At 39.7% G+C, this 19,718-nt stretch overlaps 1 protein-coding gene across 4 annotated transcripts in view; it reads left to right on the top strand.

Moving 5' to 3' along the window:
* The window catches only part of IDE (insulin degrading enzyme), a 104,935-nt gene extending 97,472 nt beyond the window's left edge, over window positions 1-7,463 (top strand). For all 4 annotated transcript variants that reach the window (XM_019639047.1, XM_019639048.1, XM_019639049.1 and 1 more), the window contains 3 exons: window positions 3,639-3,711; window positions 4,386-4,453; window positions 5,153-7,463. In XM_019639047.1, coding sequence (XP_019494592.1) covers window positions 3,639-3,711; window positions 4,386-4,453; window positions 5,153-5,248 — 237 coding nt within the window. In that variant the 3' untranslated portion in view covers window positions 5,249-7,463. The remainder of the gene's footprint in view (window positions 1-3,638; window positions 3,712-4,385; window positions 4,454-5,152) is intronic.
* Window positions 7,464-19,718: the final 12,255 nt, after the last annotated feature.

Genomic DNA, 19,718 nt, shown 5'->3' with positions numbered 1-19,718 from the left:
TAAGAAAAGGAAGACAACAACTATTCAAAATTTGACAGTAAAAGCCAGTATTTGGAATGTATCCTTTTTTAGCAGTGAGATTTGAGCATTTTGGCTGTAGAAATGGCTGGGCAAGTTATTTTCTTTACTACACTCTTTGTAGTGTATAAAGGAAGATAAGTGTCTCATCTAAACTACTCTTGCTCTTTTACAATAATAGTCTTTAAAATATATATATATTTTGGTAAGGGGGGCTATGCCCCTACACATTGCCCATGTACCTTTCACTCATTTTTGTTGTGAACCCAAAACTATAAAAAATTACACACACACACACACACACACACACACACACACACACACACACACGGGCCAAAAAAATGAATACACTTTTTTATTTTATTTTTTTTATTATTAGTTTCAGGTGTACAGAACAATGCAATAGTTATCCTTTTCACCCATCAAAAGAAACAACCCCCCTCCCCCGTCTACTGCCCTCCCACCCCCAGCAGCGGTCAGGTCTCTACACCATCTATGAAGTGGTCTCCCTAACAAGACATGAGTCCATCTGGCCCCCTAAAAAATATTTACATTATTGATTATATTCCCCAGACTGTTTTTTCTATCCCTGAGGCCATATTGTAGTTACCGATTTGTATTGCCTCATCCCTTCCCCTTCTCCTTCATCCCCACCCCCTCCCAACTAGCAACCCTGTTTTTCCTCTGTCAGAAAAAGACATATACCATATGATCTCACTTATATGTGCAATCTAAAAAACTGAATAAATGAGAAATGAATATACATTTTAAGAAAGGAAAAAACTGTATTAAAATTGTAATACTTGGGGTAGCCGGTTAACTCAGGTGATTAGAGTGCAGGCTCATAACACCAAGGTTGCTGGTTGGATTCCCACATGGGCCAAGGAGCTGCACCCTCCACAACTAGATTGAAGACAACTACTTGACTTGGAGCTGATGGGAAACACACTGTTCCCCAATAAAATTTAAAAAAAAAACAAACACACAAAAATTTTAAAAGAAAAAAAATTATAATACTTGTTGGAAGTAAAATTGATCATTCCCAAAAACATCTTTTGAGCGAACGTCATACTACACATTGCTGCTGTAATTCGATTCAACTTTGAAAAGTAATACATAAAGAACATCTCTTAAAATGCATATACATTTTTTTGGCACCCCTGGTATATATGTAGGTATAAAAATACATACAAAAAATATTTTGTTAAAATACATATGAAACAAAATTTTGATCTGAAGTATAACCCCAGGTAGTCTTTGTGTAAATGAGGAGCTACAGTAGGACTCTGAGTGACAGAGTTAGGTGAAGGAGCAATGCCGAGGACACATGTCCACTGCCAGTTGTCTAGAGTGCCCTGCTTAGAGCTGCGAACCTCACTCAGTGATCTCAACTTCTCCAAAGGTTCTTTTACCCGTGGGGGCACCAGCAGGACCATATATAGCTTCTGAATACAGACCTGGGGGCTCGGCCCCATCATCAACTAGCTAGCTCTGTGACCTTGGCCAAGTTACTTAAGCTTCTAAGCCTCAGTTTCCTTATTTACAAAATAGAGAATAGAATAATTGGAGAATTAATTGAAATGAGGTATGTAAAGTGATTGGCACTTAGTACGTAGTATTTAATAGTCTCTATTGTTGTTATCTCTTTATTAGTAATACTCAATCCTAGGATTTTTAAATGTTTTAATCAGAATGCTTTAAATCAGAATACATTTTCCTCCTTGATGTTATAAAATAAGTTTTAATTGTTTTTATTTACTACTTAAGACTGTCAAACTCGTGAGATTAAACTGTTCTCAAGTGCCTACAAAAGAGGGTGATCATGTTCAGCTCCTTTTGGTTTCTACACATTCATCTTAAGGCATTATTAGTTAAGTGTGTTCAAAAAGAATGATGTCCTGATATAATGTACTGTAATGTTTCCAGAAGAAATGAAGATTTTCCTTCCACAAATTCAGTTATTCATTTGAAATTATAAGGAGTACCTGATTATTGAATTTGTAAAAATCGCAGTTATAAGACTGAATTTTTCTTGTCTTCAAAACTGAGAGTGTTTATTACCAAGCTTAAGCTAAATCTCAAACAACATTTTTCTAGCTGTGTTCCATAGTACACTAGTGTTCTATAAGATAATGATAGGGGTACTTAGAAAAAAGAGTTTTGTGATCACATAAGTTTAAAAATGTCTACATTCTTTATTTCCATTCTGGAGAATCACAGAGTGTGTTTTAGCATTTTAAAAGTTCTAAGAAGCCACACAGTAAAGACTTCTTTCACCCAGCATTTGTTTAATTTTGATCAACAAAACATTTCCTAAACTCATTTCAACATAGACCCTTTTTTTTTGCACTGAATACCTATCAATATCTTTTAGGACTCTAGTTTTCTTAGAATACATTTTGCAAGAAAATGCGGTTGATTGGTTGGTTGGTTGGTTCGTTGTTTGGTTGGTTTTTAGGAAAATGGGGATTCTCCAAAGTTGGTCAGGAAGTTGAGAACAATCTGAAACTGAAGAGGGTGCTCTACTGTCTACTAATAGAGGCTGATAAGAGATCAGTGAAGGTTTGGGTGAAAAGTGATGAAGAACCATAAGGTTAGCAAGAATCAAAAAGTTTACTTGAGTAAGTTAGATGCTATCAGATGAGCCTGAGCTGTTCTGCCGGTTGGAGGGAGCCATGGTCGTTTGCTGTGGAGCATCAGCAGGGCTTCCATTGCAGCTGCACAGGACCAGGCTTATAATAACGCTCCATAAATAACTGTTGAGTGGATTTGGCTTTGCTGATGATCTCCTCTTCTGAGGATACAAAACATTGCTTTTGGCTGAGGCATCAGGGGAAGCTTCTTTACAACTTGTGTTTTCCCTTCAGAAAAGACAGGTAAAGATCCAGCATTAAGGAAAAGGTGAAGACACTTCCCCACAGGATCTGTCTGCTAACCCGCCACTCCTGGTATTCATGGTATAGCAACTAAGGGGAGTCCCTCAAAGCAACGTAGTGGAATGGAGAAAACAAGTGGGACCTCACTTCTGACACTGTCCCTTACGAGCTGACTCTAGCAAGTCATTTTACCTCTCTGTGTTTTAGATTTTGTGTCTCTAAAATAATAATCATCATGATGCTTAGCTTACAGAGCGTCAAATGAGCTAACATAAGAGAGTGTCTGATACAAGGCAGAACTCAATAAGTGTTAGTTCCCTTCTGTTCTAGTAGATGAGGAACCACAGCAGTGCCCTGGTGCAGAACCCAGGAAGGTTCTTAGAGGAGCAGGCTTTGGCCATGGGCTCTCCAGACACAAAAGATCACTAGTTGGGGCTCTGCATCGCACCCCGGTGAGGATCAGGATAGGTTTTTAATCCCAACCCAGGTACTTATTAGCCGTAGGAGTTTTAGCATGCATCACTTAATCTCCTTGGACGCAGTTTTCTCATCTGTGAAATGGGGTTAAGGATAATTCTTGCCTAATATGTGTAGAGTAAATGAAATACTGTGAGGAAAAGAAAAGGAAGCATCTTTTCTGTTTGTGGATATTGCAGGAGCTGATTCTTCATAGTTATAGGAGAACGCCTCAGTTTAAGTTCCTTAGCGGGACAAAAGGTTGATTTTGCTATTCTTTCTGCCTAGGAAATGTTGGCAGTAGATGCCCCGAGAAGACATAAGGTATCCGTCCATGTTCTTGCCAGAGAAATGGATTCTTGTAAGTATTTAATGACTTTTTAAAAAAAGTGTGTTTTTAGGCATATAATAGCTCTTTCTTGCCATAGCCACATCCCTTTTCAAGCACCAGAAAGTAAAGGGGAACTAACTGAAGACGGGTCTGCTTTAGCAAAGTAAAAATAAGGGGGGAAAAAAGAGAATGAGGCAGTGAAGGAGAGCGCCAACACCAGATGGCACAGTGTGCAGCTGGCCGCTGTTCTGTAAGAAAACACAGCTAGTTGCTGGCAGGACATCTCCAAAGAAGCTGTGTGGAGCCAGTGCCTGTAGGGAGGAAGGATGATCATTGATCTGTTCAGTCCTTCTCTTCTGCCTCGGACTGGCCAAGGTTGACCCACAAGCATTACCTCCTTCGGCCTTCTGGGTGGTTTTGGTGGCCAGAGCTTCAGGGGCCAATGAGGTTAGACCTGCTGCCAGTGCTTAATAACCATGGTAACGTTATGAACCATCATTGGTGACACTCCATTGGGATAGGAGGCAGGACAAGCACTCAAGGCCTTGGGGGAGCAGGTAGCCCGGGAGGATCTGAGAAGTACATGAGTCAGGCCTGGCACAGTTTTTTAATGAGCTGAGTCTAGTGTCAATTATTTTTTGAAAGTGGCTCTTGTGTGCTAGTATCAACAAGTGCAAAGCACTAAACCTTTTATTTTCTTATAGGTCCTGTGGTTGGAGTTTTCCCATGTCAAAATGATATAAATTTGTCACAAGCACCAGCCTTGCCACAAGTAAGACATGTAAATATTATGTTAGATTGCACTGTTAGAGGACTTACTACTTAGATGTTCATCTAAGATGAACTACTTGTTCATCAGGACACATAAGACCTAGAGGTTTCAGGTCACCTGGTGTTAGAGCCTCTACTTTAGGTCTCCCCTAAAGGCCAGGTCTCTATTCTTTCCAACAGTTCCCAGGGGTCATACTTTTCCCTTTCAGCTGCACAGAAACCCAGCCTCTGCCCTTGTCTGCCTTTGCCTGTAGTTTGAACAATTGTGTTACTCTGAGACAAGCTGTCTGCAGCCACATTTGTCCCCAGCCCCTTCCACAGGGCCTGCATATGTTAGTCATCTGGAAAGGTGGACATTTTACATGCAGGAGGAGGAAACTGGCCGTGTAACCAGGCCCTCCTGGGTGGGCGCACCAGCCTCTGCCTCTGCTGAAGCCTTGGGGCTGAGCCCTTAGGTGCCAGCCCTGTGTACCCGGAGGAAAGCGGTGTCTTCCTTCTGGCCCAGAGTCCCACTATGGACATTCACCATAGGTTTGCATAGACCCTCTGGCCCTGATGATCCAGAAAGAAAGGTCAGCAGATCATAATGTATGGGGCAGAAGCTAGTGTGTATGAAAAAAAGAAAAAGAAAAATGTCGATGTCCTATTCAGTCTGCTTTTTAGGCTAAATACACTAAGAGAAAACTCTTTTTCTTTGCAGCCTGAAGTGATTCAGAACATGACCGAGTTCAAGCGTGGTTTGCCACTGTTTCCCCTTGTGAAGCCACATATCAACTTCATGGCTGCAAAACTCTGAAGATTCCCGTGGGTGGGAAATGCAAGTGGATGCATCCTGAGTCTTCCAGGGGCCAGGAAAACAACCTTGGCCACTTTAGTAGTTTCTGGTTCACTATTAGAGAGAGAAACAGAAAAAGAGAAGTTGTCAAATGTCATTATGTAGAAATATAAAAAATCCAAAGTAATTAAATTACAAAATCTTATAGATGTAGAGTATTTTTAAAATACATGCCTCTTAAATATTTAAAAGTTTTTTCATTACTAAGAGAAATTACCCTTATATAACAATACTTAAAATGGTGGGTGGTATTCCTATAGACTCTTCCTTCCCTGTCTTGTAAAATAGTCACTTGTCAGAAGAAAATATGTTATCTTTTATCTAAAAGCCTCCTAGCTTGACCAAAAAAGAGGCTTTAAAACATTTAGAAAGGTAATACCTTTTTAAAAAATTGGTCCTCGATTTTGCTTTCTACTGAATAGTTTCATGTAAATCAACGGAGAACATTACATTTGGCAGATAATGAACAAAGCAATGTACGAGCAATGTAATTTTCTTTTATTAGTGAAATTGCTGATGATTAGGCATGGTTTTAATCTTTTTATAAAATTTGAACATGTTTTTTATTCAAGGTAGTCAAATGCTGGGAAACCCTAGAACACCCTACTTATTTATAGTGCTAGAAATACAGAGTTACTTTACATCGATTTTGTCCCAAATTGAATTTCTCAGGATTACTGTGATTTGTTTCTTTCTGATTGAATTCTTATTCATAGCTGGTTTGCAGTGTTCTATCAGTTTTACTTTTTCCCATCAACATGTTACTGTATTTATTTAACAAGTACAAATAGGGTGAACTTCAGATACCACTGAGTGTGTGACATGCTTTTCCAACATTAGCTATTGTAGACACCTGTAATTTTTTCCTGTTGTGAAATTACAGCGAGTATATGAACCAAAATATTTGCCCCATTATGAATTTAAAAGGCAATGAATACAAAGCTACCTTTTTGGAGGTTTAAAAAAAATAAAGCCTTGGATTCTTAAATAGCCTGATCTCCATAAGACTCTGAAATCCACTTTTGCCACCAGCCTAATATTGCCTTAAGTGTTGTTATTTTTCAATTATATAAATATAAACATACAAACACATAAATGATGACTGGAGTGAATTTAAAAAAAATTTTTTTTTATGAGACACTACTTTAGATGAAATTGTCACTATAGATTGAACAGCTGTTTTGAAATATTTACTGCTACTAAAACGTCAAGAGAAACTGTGAATATACTTTCACATACAGGCGCTAGTAACAGCAGTGAGGGGCTGATGTCCATTAACTCAGGCAAAGTAAAGAACGGCATTTTCAAGTGACATTTTACCTCCATATGAGTTGATTTGCCAGGACTTATTTCTGTAGCGTCGTATCTTTTCACATTCTTAAGTTTTCACATTTACCATTTTCCAGATAATCTAAATTTGGAGCAAGAATGATATAATCACAGCTGTGGAGTCTGCTTTTGAAAGCAGGGCTCCATTTCTGTCACATAACTGTGGTGCTGTAACTGTCTTTTTATCCCTACCTTCAAGAGCTTCCTTGTACGAAGCCTGTCTGTCCATCAGGGATGCGTGAGTCATCACGTCCCTCTGGTTTTATGCATTTGTAGACTATGCAGCTTTTCATCCAACTGCAAATAGATAGGAGAGGGATCTAAAATTAGTCCTGAGCGTTTAAATCCACCACTGTAAGAGTAAATGATTCACCTACCTTTTCAGTGGAAAGTTATGTGCTCTTGAGTAACTTTTAGCTCTTAAAAAAAATAATAATAATTGGATGGAATTTAACAGTGTCATTTTTATGAGCGAGTCACATGAAGAAATCTGAAAGGAATCGCATGTGGTCTTCCTGGAACCTGCGATTGTGGTTCAGTGTGCTCCAGCATCGGCTGGTTTCTAGACTGGATCTAGAGCTACTGTTGGATCACTCAGGCATCCCAATGGATTCATTTAAATGGATCCAAGCTGCAGTCCATGAGCAATAACAGACAACCCCGGATACTGCTATTTACTCAATGCTTATTTAGTAAAGGAGATGACTGAAACAAACTAAATTGTTACCTGTGACTTTTTAATAAAGTCTTCTTTTTGACTAGTTGATTTGGAAGAGAGAGCATGTGACACAGCCAGTATGGTGGAGTGCTAGGATAATCCTGTTTACAATAAATCGCCTGAATTTAACCCCTGGAGTCTGCGTATTATTTTTGCAATTTCAGCAGCCAATCCTCAACTTACTTCTCAACATCCTGATTTGACAATGTGTCTTGCTTTCATTGTATGTAATTCAGAAAGCAGTGAATTATTTTTAAGTATATCTGGATAGCAATGACTTAGTCAAATAAATGGATCGATTTCACACTCTTAAGAATAGCTCATGGGCCAGCAAAGGCACATTGAGTGGGAGCGCCAGCTCTGAGCAGCAGGGCCCCAGTTTGGATCCCACATGAGGGCCAGTGACACTGCGCCCTCTATAGCTAAGATGGTAAACAACAGCTCGACCTGGAGCTGGGCTGCTGTGAGTTGCCGGCGACGGCGTAGGCTGCAGTGGGACTGCAGTGGGCTGCTGTGAGCTACCGTGAGTGGCTGGCAGCCAGCGTGAGCGGCCGGCAGCCGGTGTGAGCTGCTGGGAGCCGCTGTGAGCGGCCGACCAATGACCAGCAAGTGACTGCCTTACCCAGGAAGAGCGCAATGATCATACCAACATGGGCCAGTGAAGCAACATCCTCCACAACTAGGCTGAAGAACAAAAGGACAGCAACTTGTCTGTTCCCCTTCCCCGATTTCCCAACGCTATTTCCCTCCCCCAATTCCCCAATAAAATCTTAAAAAAAAAAAAGATACCCAAAATCATTAGTCATCATGGAAATGCAAATTAAAGTCAACAGGACAGGCGGAACAACAGGGAGAAGGAAGATCAGTGATTGCCTGGAGGTCGTGGTTAGGAGATAGGAACAAAGGACATGAGAAAACATTTAAAAAATGGAAATGTTTTGCATCAATAAAAAGCTGGAAAAAATATTTTTAATACTACCAAAATGAGATGAGATACCATTCCATGCAGACTAGAATAGCTAAAATTAGAAATACAATACCAAGTGAAAGCTTCTAGCCTCTGGTATATATATATGAAACATCTTTATTGTAGTAGCAAAACATAGTTTGGGGACTATTCTGGAGGCAGCTTTTGACGATTGTGAGGTATGGTGAGTTAGAAATACAATTAATAGAAGTATTTTATTGAAGTTCACTTTAGAATACACGGGTTAATAGTTCCACTTGATAAAGTGGTTGATGGCAGATTTGGGGGACAGTTTGAAATTCTGTAAATAGTACTCAAAATGGTTTGTAAGTTGCATTAATTCTAAATGCCCTAAGGGAGCTGATCAGCCAAAGAAATCCTGTTATGAAGCCTTTTGTAAAGGGTATAAATACGTTTTACTACTTAAAATAATCACTTTCTAATCTGTTTTGCAAGTTTAAGATTTTATTTTGTCACAGAGAGCTACCCCTGTATGTGATAGAAGGCACTGAGCAAGTGCTTATGAAAACTTGTTGATGATAAATACTATTTAAAATCACAAGAGAGGAAAGCCAAGTACAGTAAATCTAAAAATGGGAAGCATTATGCTACTGAGTTCCCTTTTGATTATAATGATCTTCGATAGCATTCAAGAGAAATTAAGAATGTTAAAAGAACAACTTCAAAGAAATTCGGAATATTATTGATGGGCATGTTGAGCCTATTATGTGTGGTCTCTATGGCTTTCAGGAGGTTTGTTCGTCATTTGGTCCAACTGTATCAGTTTTGTGAAGTCATAATCCAATATACTAACCTGAGTCTCCTTTAATCTCCATATTAAATTCCGCCAGAAAAAGGAGTTGATGAACGTAGTGTTCTGGTTACCCTAACCTATCAAATTGTGCTTCACCTCCCAGCTGCCTGGCTTCCCTAACCTTGTTCTTCCACCCATCACCACTTTGGGGCAAGATAAAAGCACGTTAGCTATTTGAACTCTGCTTTGCTTACATCCACCACTGCAGCTGTTGTTGCTATGATGGCAATTTGATCAAAATGGGTATTTTCCTTCCTCTCTGCATATAATCTTTTGTAAAGCATAGAGGCTGTCAATATATCTGCTTTGGTCGAATCCCAAAGAGTGAGCAGTGTGGGCACTAGACTGGAGTTTTACTGGCTAATTAGATTCTTCAAAGCCCTTAATTTATTAGAGACGACTAGCACCTTTCAACCAATATCTGAACTCTGTGTCAGAGTTTCACACACACAGTAAAGTCCCTAGTGTCCCAAAATGTGGAGCTCATTAAGCAACTTTAGGCTTTGCTTAGACCTGTTTCATGGCCAGGTCAGCTGAACTTCACAAATGTCAGTCTTCATTTTGGCTTTCTGAACCTAAGGCTTGAGCTAGCTGAGCCTAGTCTAATTATAATAGTTAAAGTTTGGTCAGTTTTGTCTTTTGATACTAAAACACTTTTTCCCCTTCTGGTTATACCTTTGAAGTATACCAAGAACATAAAACAATGTACAGTAACAAATGGGCCTTGAGAATGGCAAAAACTCTCAGCGCAAACACTGTTCAAACCTTTACAGTAAGAGACTTGCCCAAGCTTGAACATGGCTTCTAGCAGCCTAAGGTGGGGGCCCTGGGACAACCCAGCCCCCTTTGGAATTCTTGTCTGGAAATCTCAAGGCTGTCAAAGAATTTATGGTTTGTTCTTGCAGGTCTAGTACCTGACCACAGGCCCCTGCTTAGAACGTTCACTAAAAAGGGTTTACACCTGTGAATCCTTTCGCTGTCCCTTTGAGATGTGCATGTACCTCCTACAACCCAGGAGTGTCTTTCTCAAGGACCTCAAAGCCATTCCTTGGAAATGTAAATCATGAGGAAGGAGAGGGCCTCTGTCTCCCAGTCTCTTTGGGAAGATAAAATCTTAACTTGGATTATTGCCAGCTAGCAGACACAGTTGGCCTGGTCGCATTTATACAGACCAACTCTTTGCAATTTTTCACTTGAGTCCTAGGCTCTCATTTTCCCTTTTGAAATGCCCAGTCACCACTTCACAAATTGAAATGGAGCCTCAGTTCCTTCCCTTACTGTCAGTAGTTACCGTAAAAAAAAAAAAAATCTGTGATCGCTTTAATTATGAATGCTTGGCTTTGTTTATCTTCGACAGCTTCATGGTATGGACTCAGCCTGATTAAGTTCTATGCGGAATCTAAATTCAGGTATGTTATTTCTGTGCTGTTTATACACCAGCTTAGAAATCTAATGATTGGTGGTTGCTAGTCCTGGGAAACTGTAGTGCTGTTAAACCCAGAGGCTTAGCAATTGTGTGGTTCAAGAATGCAAATTTTTTTTTAAGCTGAGCCATCCTGCCACCTGTTGGCAGCTCAGCAGCAGCTCAGCTCGGGCTGGACTCAAACCGCTGTTGCTCAGAGCTCACACTCTTGAGCGAGCTCTTAACCAACTGAGCCACTCGGAAGAATGCAATTTTATACTGAGACTTAGCCCCTCTGTGTTATCACTCCACATATCATTTAATCTGAGGACTTTCATCCTTAGATGACCATTTATTAACTTATATGACCCAGCGTGACCATTCACGATACCAAAAATTTCTTCTTAAGATATCATATACACATGGAATATTTGTTTTTAAAAAGTTAAAAAGTTTGAAATTTTAATAGAAAACAGTTTTTATTAGAGATTTTAAAATATTTTCTAAGATAAACTGTGTGGAAATTTCAAGACAGGACACATATCATTGACTAAAGATTTAATAGACCAGAGGTTACAAACTGTGGCTGTTTGATCAATAAAGTGTTTGGACCACAGTCATGCCCATTCATTTACATATTGTTTATGGTTGTTTTCACATTATTTATGATGGTGAAGTTGAGTAGTTGTGACAGAGACCCTATGGTATAAAAAAGCCTAAATATTTACCACCTGGCTTTTTACAGAAAATATTTGCCAGCTCCTGCGATAGACAATCCAACATAAAGATGCCAGTTGCTAAGTGCCACTTATTCAGCAAGATGCCAAACGTGTGTGTTCAGATTCAGGCGGTGTTTCCTGTCACTTTCTGGCATATTCTTCCAGATCCAATAAGGTAGTGTTACAGTGCCTGGCACAGAGCTATGTTTTTGAGCTTTATGTTTATTGAGTTTTATTCTCAAGTATGGCACACTTATTTTTAAAGAAAAATTATCATAAAATAAGAGGAATGGCCTAAAAGTACTCAGTACTATATTTTAAAAGTAAATTTTGATTAGATTTTAGCAATCTTAATAACATCTATTAACAATTGAAAATATTACTATTTGTGGAATATGGTTTGGGAAGCCTTAGGTCATTGCTACTCAAAATATGGGCATCCCCTGGGAGCTTGCTAGAAGTGCAAGAATCGTAGGCCCTACACCAGAATACTGGATCAACAAGATCCCCAGATGAGTCATGTGTACAGTAAAGTCTGAGGAACACTGCTGGTTACATCCCATCAATTAAAACTCCCCTACTTTAGATGCAAAAACACGAGAAAGACTTGATTTTTACAAAACTCTTTTTGAATATCCTGTTTTTTTAAAATTCAAGTGCACAAAATAGTTTACAGCTCAATTAATTATCACAAAGTGAACACATCTATGTAATGACAACTCTGGGCAAGAAATATATCATTATCTCTTTCCCCTTCAGTTACCACCTCCTCCTGTTACCTAAAGGTAACTACTATCGTGTCTTCTAACAGCATAGATTAGTTTTGCCTGCTTTAAATTTTATATAAAAGAAATTTTAAAATGCTTTGTTTGTGTCTGACTTTATTTGTACACAATTGCCTTTGTCAGATTTACCCATTTATTGTGTATGTAGCTATTGTTTTTTCTGCTTTTCCATTGTATACATAGATCACAATTTGTCCATTCTACTATTGAAAAACATCTAGGTTTCCAGTTTTGGGGTTATTTATAAATAATGCTGCTATAAAGATTCTTAAACATGCCTTTGGGTACACACATACATGCTAAGCCTTTTCAATGTTTGGCCATTCTGATTGGTGTGGTTTTAATTTGTATTTCTTTGTATACTAATGAGATTCAGAGCCTTTTCATATGCTTATTGGCTATTTCAATATTCCCTTTCCTTCTCTTGCCCTTTTAAAAAATTGTGTTCTCATTCTTTTTCTTAGTGAGTTGTAGGAGTTGTATGTATTCCAGATTAAGCTCATTTTCAGTGAGAGTTCAGAACCATCAGGTCAACCATTGCCAGGAGCAGAACTTGGCCCCCTTTTTAATAACTCCATTTGATACCAGTAATGCATGTATTATGATGAAGACTGAGCCATCATCAGTGGGAATTAGTTTGAGAAGCTCTTTGAAAAGATAACAAGCTGAGAAGAAAGCTGATTCCAGCAGTGTAAGATTTAATGAGCAAAAAGATGAAGGAACATGCAGGGTCTGAGCGGGCACCTAAGCACTCTAGGGCTCAGTGTTCTTAAGTGAGTATTAGCACTCATGGGAAGAAGGGATGCTCATTTTATCCAGTTCTTGGGAGAATTAAATGACAAGACATGTAAGAAAGTTATTGGTAAATACATAAGATATCAAAATAAGATTGAAACTACTTGATAGTTTTGCCCAGGGACCAGTCTGATTGATACTCTGTGTGTGTGTGTGTGTGTGTGTGTGTGTGTGTGTCTTAGCAGATTCTATGTCATCATAGGGAGACTCACATAGGAACTAATTTAGATTTAGAATTCTTATATTCTTATATAAGAAAGTTGATGATTTCCCTTCTGAAAGTTGTAAAAGGGCCACTGGAAGAGAATAAAATTTTCCCACTTAGCTCTTTTTCCTTTATGGCAATCTTATAGGAGGGATGATTGCCCAGTATTCATTACCAATTTAGAGCTTCTTCTAACTCAGTGGTCCTTAACCCGAATTTCACATTAAAATTAGCTACAGATCTTTTTAAAAAAACTATTGATACCTGGTCCTATTCCAGACCTGATTGAATTAGTAAGGGGCGGGGGGNGGGGGAGTGGGAGGGGGGTGGCTGGGTATTGGGGTTGTTTACAAGAACCACTGGTGATCTTAAAGGGCATCCACGCCTGAGAATGCTGGATGACAGTGCAAAGATAAAGTTGTCCACCAGATGGCGACAAAGCACTTCTCCATGAAAAAGGCTCCACAAAAAACCCATTCTCTGACTTCACAAGCTGCAGCAATTCCAATTTATGTAAGGTACCAAGCAGGGCAAACATATGGGAAGATAGGCAAAATTATCTTTGTTATTGTTGCTTGCCAACCAACCGAATATATTCTTCCCACTACTGGGGAAAATTCTAGGAACTAACTTAAAAAATAACATGGATAAACATATCTTATTCACCCAATTACCTGAACTAGGTAATCTAGAAATATTTTCAATCCTTTTCCTAGCTCACTTTGATAAAACAGATCATATAAATTGACAAAAGACTGATAAATAAAAGAGGGCAGTAATATTGTCCATATATTATAGAGTAGAAAATTTTGAGTAAGATCACTCCAAGAATTATGCAAATAGAGATCAACATCATGATGAATAAATTAGCATAAGATATGCTCACAGGGTTTTAAGAAATATACACATGTAATAATGCAACTTACATTTATTCCTAAATCTAAAATAGTTCATTAGCAGTCTCAGCTTTCATTTCTCCCATCTCTTGCCTGGCTCTATCATAGAAGCTGTAAAAGTTACCAGCTTGATCTCTGTCCCCTTGTACCTGCCGATTGGCAGTGAGGTGTAGGGAAAAACCACTGGAGAGGGCTTCTCTTCCAGAATAAAATGACGAAGACTTTAGTACAAGAAATTTCTTTTCCCCCTTGTTTCCCCCTTTTCCTGTCCCCATCTTCCTGGGGACACAAAACTTGGAAGTAGAACAACCATCCCTGTCCATGAGGTGACAAGTGTGAGGACAAAGCCAGTATAACTAAGGATGGCAGAGAGCCCAGGCAGGAGGAGCCTGGATCCTTCCTTGATGAACATTGTCTGAGCCAAAATGCATAGTTTGACGTATCACCTGGTTATAGGGTGACTATTTTCAACTGAACGGTGCTAGAAGAAGCCAGGATGTCCCGTCACCCCGCCCGACACAGCCTGTGATTCCTCCAGGGTCCACACCAGGTCAAAGCACACAGACCCTGCCAGGGCCGAGCACAGACACTGAATAGAAGCAATAAACCAAGTAGCAGTAGACAGCAGTGTTTATAGCAACACAGGCCTGATTGGCTCTTAAGGGTAGATGACACACAAAGGGATCTCATTGGAAAAAGAACTGGGAAAGAGTAAGATTTCTATGTTTTGATTAAGCAGAGCAGCACTTTGCAATGTAATAGCTAGGATGTTCAGGATAATTGCTATTCTGTGGGCTCCCGAGGACTTCATGGAAGAGGATTTCACAGAATTCCAGGGCTGTTTAAAGGGCTTGAGAGAACTGAGTTGACAAAATGGGGGGAGGATATGATGGGTGTATGATGCCTCCTGGAAAGGTCATAAATGCATAGCTGGGCCCTTTCTTGAGCACAGCATAGAAATGTGTCGCCTGGAGTCGTGTCATATGCCAGCTCTGTGAGCAGCCCAGCGGACAGTGACAGTGGACCTCTAGAAGGCAAAGGTAATTGACTAGGAAGTAGGAGGAAGTCTAAGTCCGTTTAGGTGTTGAGCTCCATTAGGGCTGTTCCTGATGCTCTCCTCACTTTCATGATTGTATCACATGCTGGTAACTCTCAAATCTTTATCTCCAAATTTAACCTCTCCCCGGGTTTCAGACTCATTTCCAGCTGCCTCCAGGTTATCTACACCTGGGTATTTGCACAGTCATTTCAAAACTCACTATGTCCAAAAAGGAACTCATTAAAGTGTCATTTCTTCCTGTATATTCCTTTCTCATTCCATATATTTTTTTGATAACTTTTATTCAGTGCTGACTCTGTGCCACTCACTGTGCTGCTGCTGGTGATACAAGGATGCATTAAACCAGACATGGTTCTCCCCACTGCATTTTTAGTCTGTAGGGGCAGACGGCCCTTAAACAGTAAACACGCAAATAATTACATATTTCAATCCGTGATGATGAAGAACGGACACAGATGCTATCCAAGAATCAATAGGGGAACTTCATGTCTAATTAGGCAGACTATTACCCACCTGATCACTCAAGTTAGAAAAATGGACGTCATCCTTTCTTTTCCCTCTCTTATCATTTATATACAACCAATGACCACATCTTCCCTATTTGACCTCCTAAATGTTTTTCAAGCCCATCTTCTCTTTCCCTTCTCTAGCTGAGACTGTCTCTATCTTCTGTAAGGACCACGCATTACTACTCTTCGATGCCAGGCTTTGTGCATTTTCCCCTTCCTCTTCACTCTACCCCTCATCTCTTTCCCTACTGCCTCCCGACACCATTATCCAAAACCTATATCTGACCATATTGGTGTCCTGACTAAAGTCTTTCTAGTGCTTTCCCATTTTATGTAAAAACAAACCTACTCTTTTTTTTAATTGATTTTATTGGGGGGGGAGCAGTTTTATTTTTATAGGAAAATTGGGCAGAAAGTACAAATTCCAAAATACCCCAGTCTCCACCATTCCACCCCCCATCATAATTTCCTTTATTATTAATTTCTTACATTAGAGTGGTACATTTGTTAGAATTGATGAATCAATATTGATTATTATTAACTAAAGTCTGTAGTTTGCATCAGAGTTCATGCTTTGTGTTGTACATTCTATTATATGTACAAAGAGTTTTGACAAACACATAATGTCATGTATCCATCTTTACAGTACCAGACAGAATATTTTCACTGCCCTAAAAATCCCGTGTTCCACCTATTCATCTACCCTTCCCCCCATAACTTCTGCCAACTACTGAGCATCTTATTGTCTCTATAGTTCTTTCTTTTCCAGAATGTCATATAGTTGGAATAATATAGTGTGTAGCCTTTTCAGAATAGCTACTTTTACTGAACAACATGCATTTAAGTTTCTTCCAAGTCTTTTTTTTGTTTGTCTTGATAGCTCATTTCTTTTTATCACTGAATAATATTCCATTGTATAGATATACCGGTTTGTTTATCCACTCACCTATTGAAGGACGTCTTGGCTGCTGCTAAATTTGGGGAATTATGAATAAAACTGCTATAAACACCCATGTGCATATTTTTGTGTGAACATAAGTTTTCAACTCATTTAAGTAAATACCAAATAGCATGATTGCTGGATTGGTTGTTAAAACTGTTTAGTTTTGCAAGAAACTACCAAACTATCTTCTAAAATGACTATTATTTTGCATTCCCACCAGAGTTCCTGTGGCTCCATTCCTAGGCTAGAGATTGCTGCTGTCAGTGTTTTGGATTTTAGCCATCCTAATAGATATATAGTGGCATAGTCATTGTTTTCATTTGCAATTTCCTAATGACATTTGATGTTGAGCATCTTTTCATCTGCCATTTGTCCTCTTTAGTAGGTGTCTGTTGAAATGTTTTGTCCACTCTGTAATGGGGTTGTGTTCTTATTATTGAGTTTTAAGGGTTTCTTGTTTATTTTGGATACAGACCTTTACCAGAAATGTGCTTTGCAAATATTTTCTCCCAGTCTGTGGCTTGTCATTTCATTCTTTTAATGATGTCTTTCACAGAGCAGAAGCTTTTCATTTTAATGAAGTTTAACATCGTTTATTTCATTCATGTGCTTTTGGTGTTGTATCTAAAAACTTATTGCCAAAGGTCACCTCAATTTTCTTCTACACTATTATCTAGAAATTTTATAGTTCCATATTTTACAGTTAGGTCTGTGATTCATGTTGAGTCAATTTTTGTGAAGGATATAAGGTCATTGTCTAGATTCATTTTTTTGCATGTGGATGTTCAGCTGTTCCAGAACCATTTGTTAAAAAGACTGCTTTCTCCTGAGCCGGCCAAGTGGCGCGTTAGTTAAGAGCTGGCTTGGGATGCCAGAGGGCCCCGGTTCGGATCCCCCATATGAGGGCCAATGACACTGCCCTCTACAGCTAAGATGCTGAACAACAGCTCAACCTGTAGCTGGGCAGCCGTGAGTCACCGGCGACTGCGTAGGCTGCAGCCCCTGCTGCAGTGGGTTGCCATGGGCTACCGTATGTAGCCAGCAGCCAGCTTGAGCGGCCAGCAGCTGCAGTGAGCGGCCATCCAGAAGCCGGCAACCGATCTGCCTCGCCCGAGAAGCGTGCAATGATGGTGCCAACTTGGGCCAGTGAAGCAACGTCCTCCACAACTAGACTGAAGAACAAAAGGACAGCAATTTGTTTGTTCCCCTTCCCCCAATTCTCCAGCACTGTTCCCATCCCCCAATTCCCCAATAAAAAAAATCTTTATAAAAAAAAAAAAGACTGTGCTTTCTCCATTGAATTGCCTTTGTTCTTTTGTCAGTCGACTATATTTGTGGGGGTCTATTTCTGGGCTCTCTCTTCTGTTGTATTGATCTATTTGTCTATTCTTTCATCAATATACACTGTTGTCATTACTGTATCTCTATAGTAGCTCTTGAAGTCCGTAGTGTCAGCTCTCGAACTTTGTTCTTCTTCAGTATTGTTTTGGTTATTCTGGGTATTTTGCTTTTTTTTTTTAAAGATTTTATTGGGGAATTGGGAGAGGGGAACAGCGTTTGGAGAATCGGGGAAGGGGAACAGACAAGTTGCTGTCCTTTTGTTCTTCAGTCTAGTTGTGGAGGATGTCGCTTCACTGGCCCATGTTGGTATTATCATTGCGCTCTTCCCGGATGAGGCAGATTGATCGCCAGCCTCTGGACAGCCGCTCACTGTGGCTCTTGGCAGCTCATGCCGGCTGCCAGCTGCTCACACTGGCTGCCGGCCACTCATGGTAGCTTATGACAGCCTACTGCAGCAGGGGCTGCAGCCTACGCCGTCGCTAGCGACTCACAGCAGCCCAGCTCCAGGTTGAGCTGTTGTTCACCATCTTAGCTGTAGAGGACGGTGTCACTGGCCCTGATGTGGGATCCAAACTGGGGCCCTGCTGCTCAGAGCTGGCATCCCAAGCCAGCTCTTAACCAACACGCCACTTGGCTGCCCCTGGGTATTTTGCTTTTTGATATAAGCGTTAGAATCAGTTTTTTGATATTTATAAAGTAACTTGCGAGGATTTTGATTGGGATTGTGTGGGATCTATAGAACAAGTTGAGAAGAACTGATATCTTAGTAATGTGAGTCTTCTTATCCATTAATAGGGAATATCTCTCCACTTATTTAGATCTTGTTTTCTTTCATCAGAGTTTTGTGGTTTTTGTCATGTAGGTCTTGTACATACTTTGTATAATCTGTATAATTTAACCATATTTTGTCTACAAAAGTCATTTTGGATAGAAATCACAAAAAGGATGAAAGTAAAATGATGGAAAGGTATTAGTATCATACAAATTATCTTTTCTGATCACAATGGAATGAGACTAGAAAGAGGGCATAGAAAGCTCACAAATATGTGGAAATTAAACCACATACACTTAAACAACCAATGGGTCAAGGAAGAAATCACAAGAGAAATTAGAGAATGTCATGAGATAAATTAAAACATACCAAAAATTATGAGATATAGCAAAAGAAATGCTAAGAGGGAAATGTATAGCTGCATATGCATATGTTAACAAAGAACAAAGATCTCAAATCAATCACCTAACTATACACCTTAAATAACCAGGAAAAGAAGAGCAAACTAAACCTAAAGGTAACAGAAGGAAGGAAATAATAAAGATTACAGAGGAGGTAAATGAAATAGGGAATAGAAAAACAACAGAGAACCAAAATTTGGTTCTTTAAAAAGATCAGCAAAATTAATGAGCATAGAGCTGTTCATAATATTCCTTTGTTATCCTTTTAATGTCTCTGGGATCAGTAGTGATGGCCTCTTTTTCATTCCTTTTTTTTTTTTTATAAGATTTTATTGGGGAATTGGGGGAGTGGAGCAGCACTGGGAAATCAGGCAAGGGGAACAGACAAGTTGCTGTCCTTTTGTTCTTCAGTCTAGTTGTGGAGGACATGGCTTCACTGGCCCATGTTGGTATTGTCATTGTGCTCTTCCGGGGTGAGGCAGTCGCTGCCGGCCAGCCCCACTGCAGCCTAAGCCGTTGTCAGCAACTCGCGGCAGCCCAGCTCCAGGTCGAGTTGTTGTTCACCATCTTAGCTGTAAAGGGTGCAGCATCACTGGCCCTCATGTGGGATCCCAACCGGGGCCCTGCTGCTCAGAGCTGGTGTCCCAAGCCAACTCCTAACCAATGCGGCCACTCAGCCAGCCCCCTCTTTTTCATTTCTGATGTTAGTATTTTGTGTCTTCTCTCTTATTTGGTTAGCCTGGCTGGAGGCTTATCAATTTTACTGATAGTTTCA

Source organism: Hipposideros armiger, unplaced genomic scaffold, assembly GCF_001890085.2.
Source record: "Hipposideros armiger isolate ML-2016 unplaced genomic scaffold, ASM189008v1 scaffold_42, whole genome shotgun sequence".
In the NCBI taxonomy this organism is placed as follows: domain Eukaryota; kingdom Metazoa; phylum Chordata; class Mammalia; order Chiroptera; family Hipposideridae; genus Hipposideros; species Hipposideros armiger.
The sequence above is the reverse complement of the archived record's forward strand: the minus strand, read 5'-3'. Positions and strand labels throughout refer to the sequence as shown.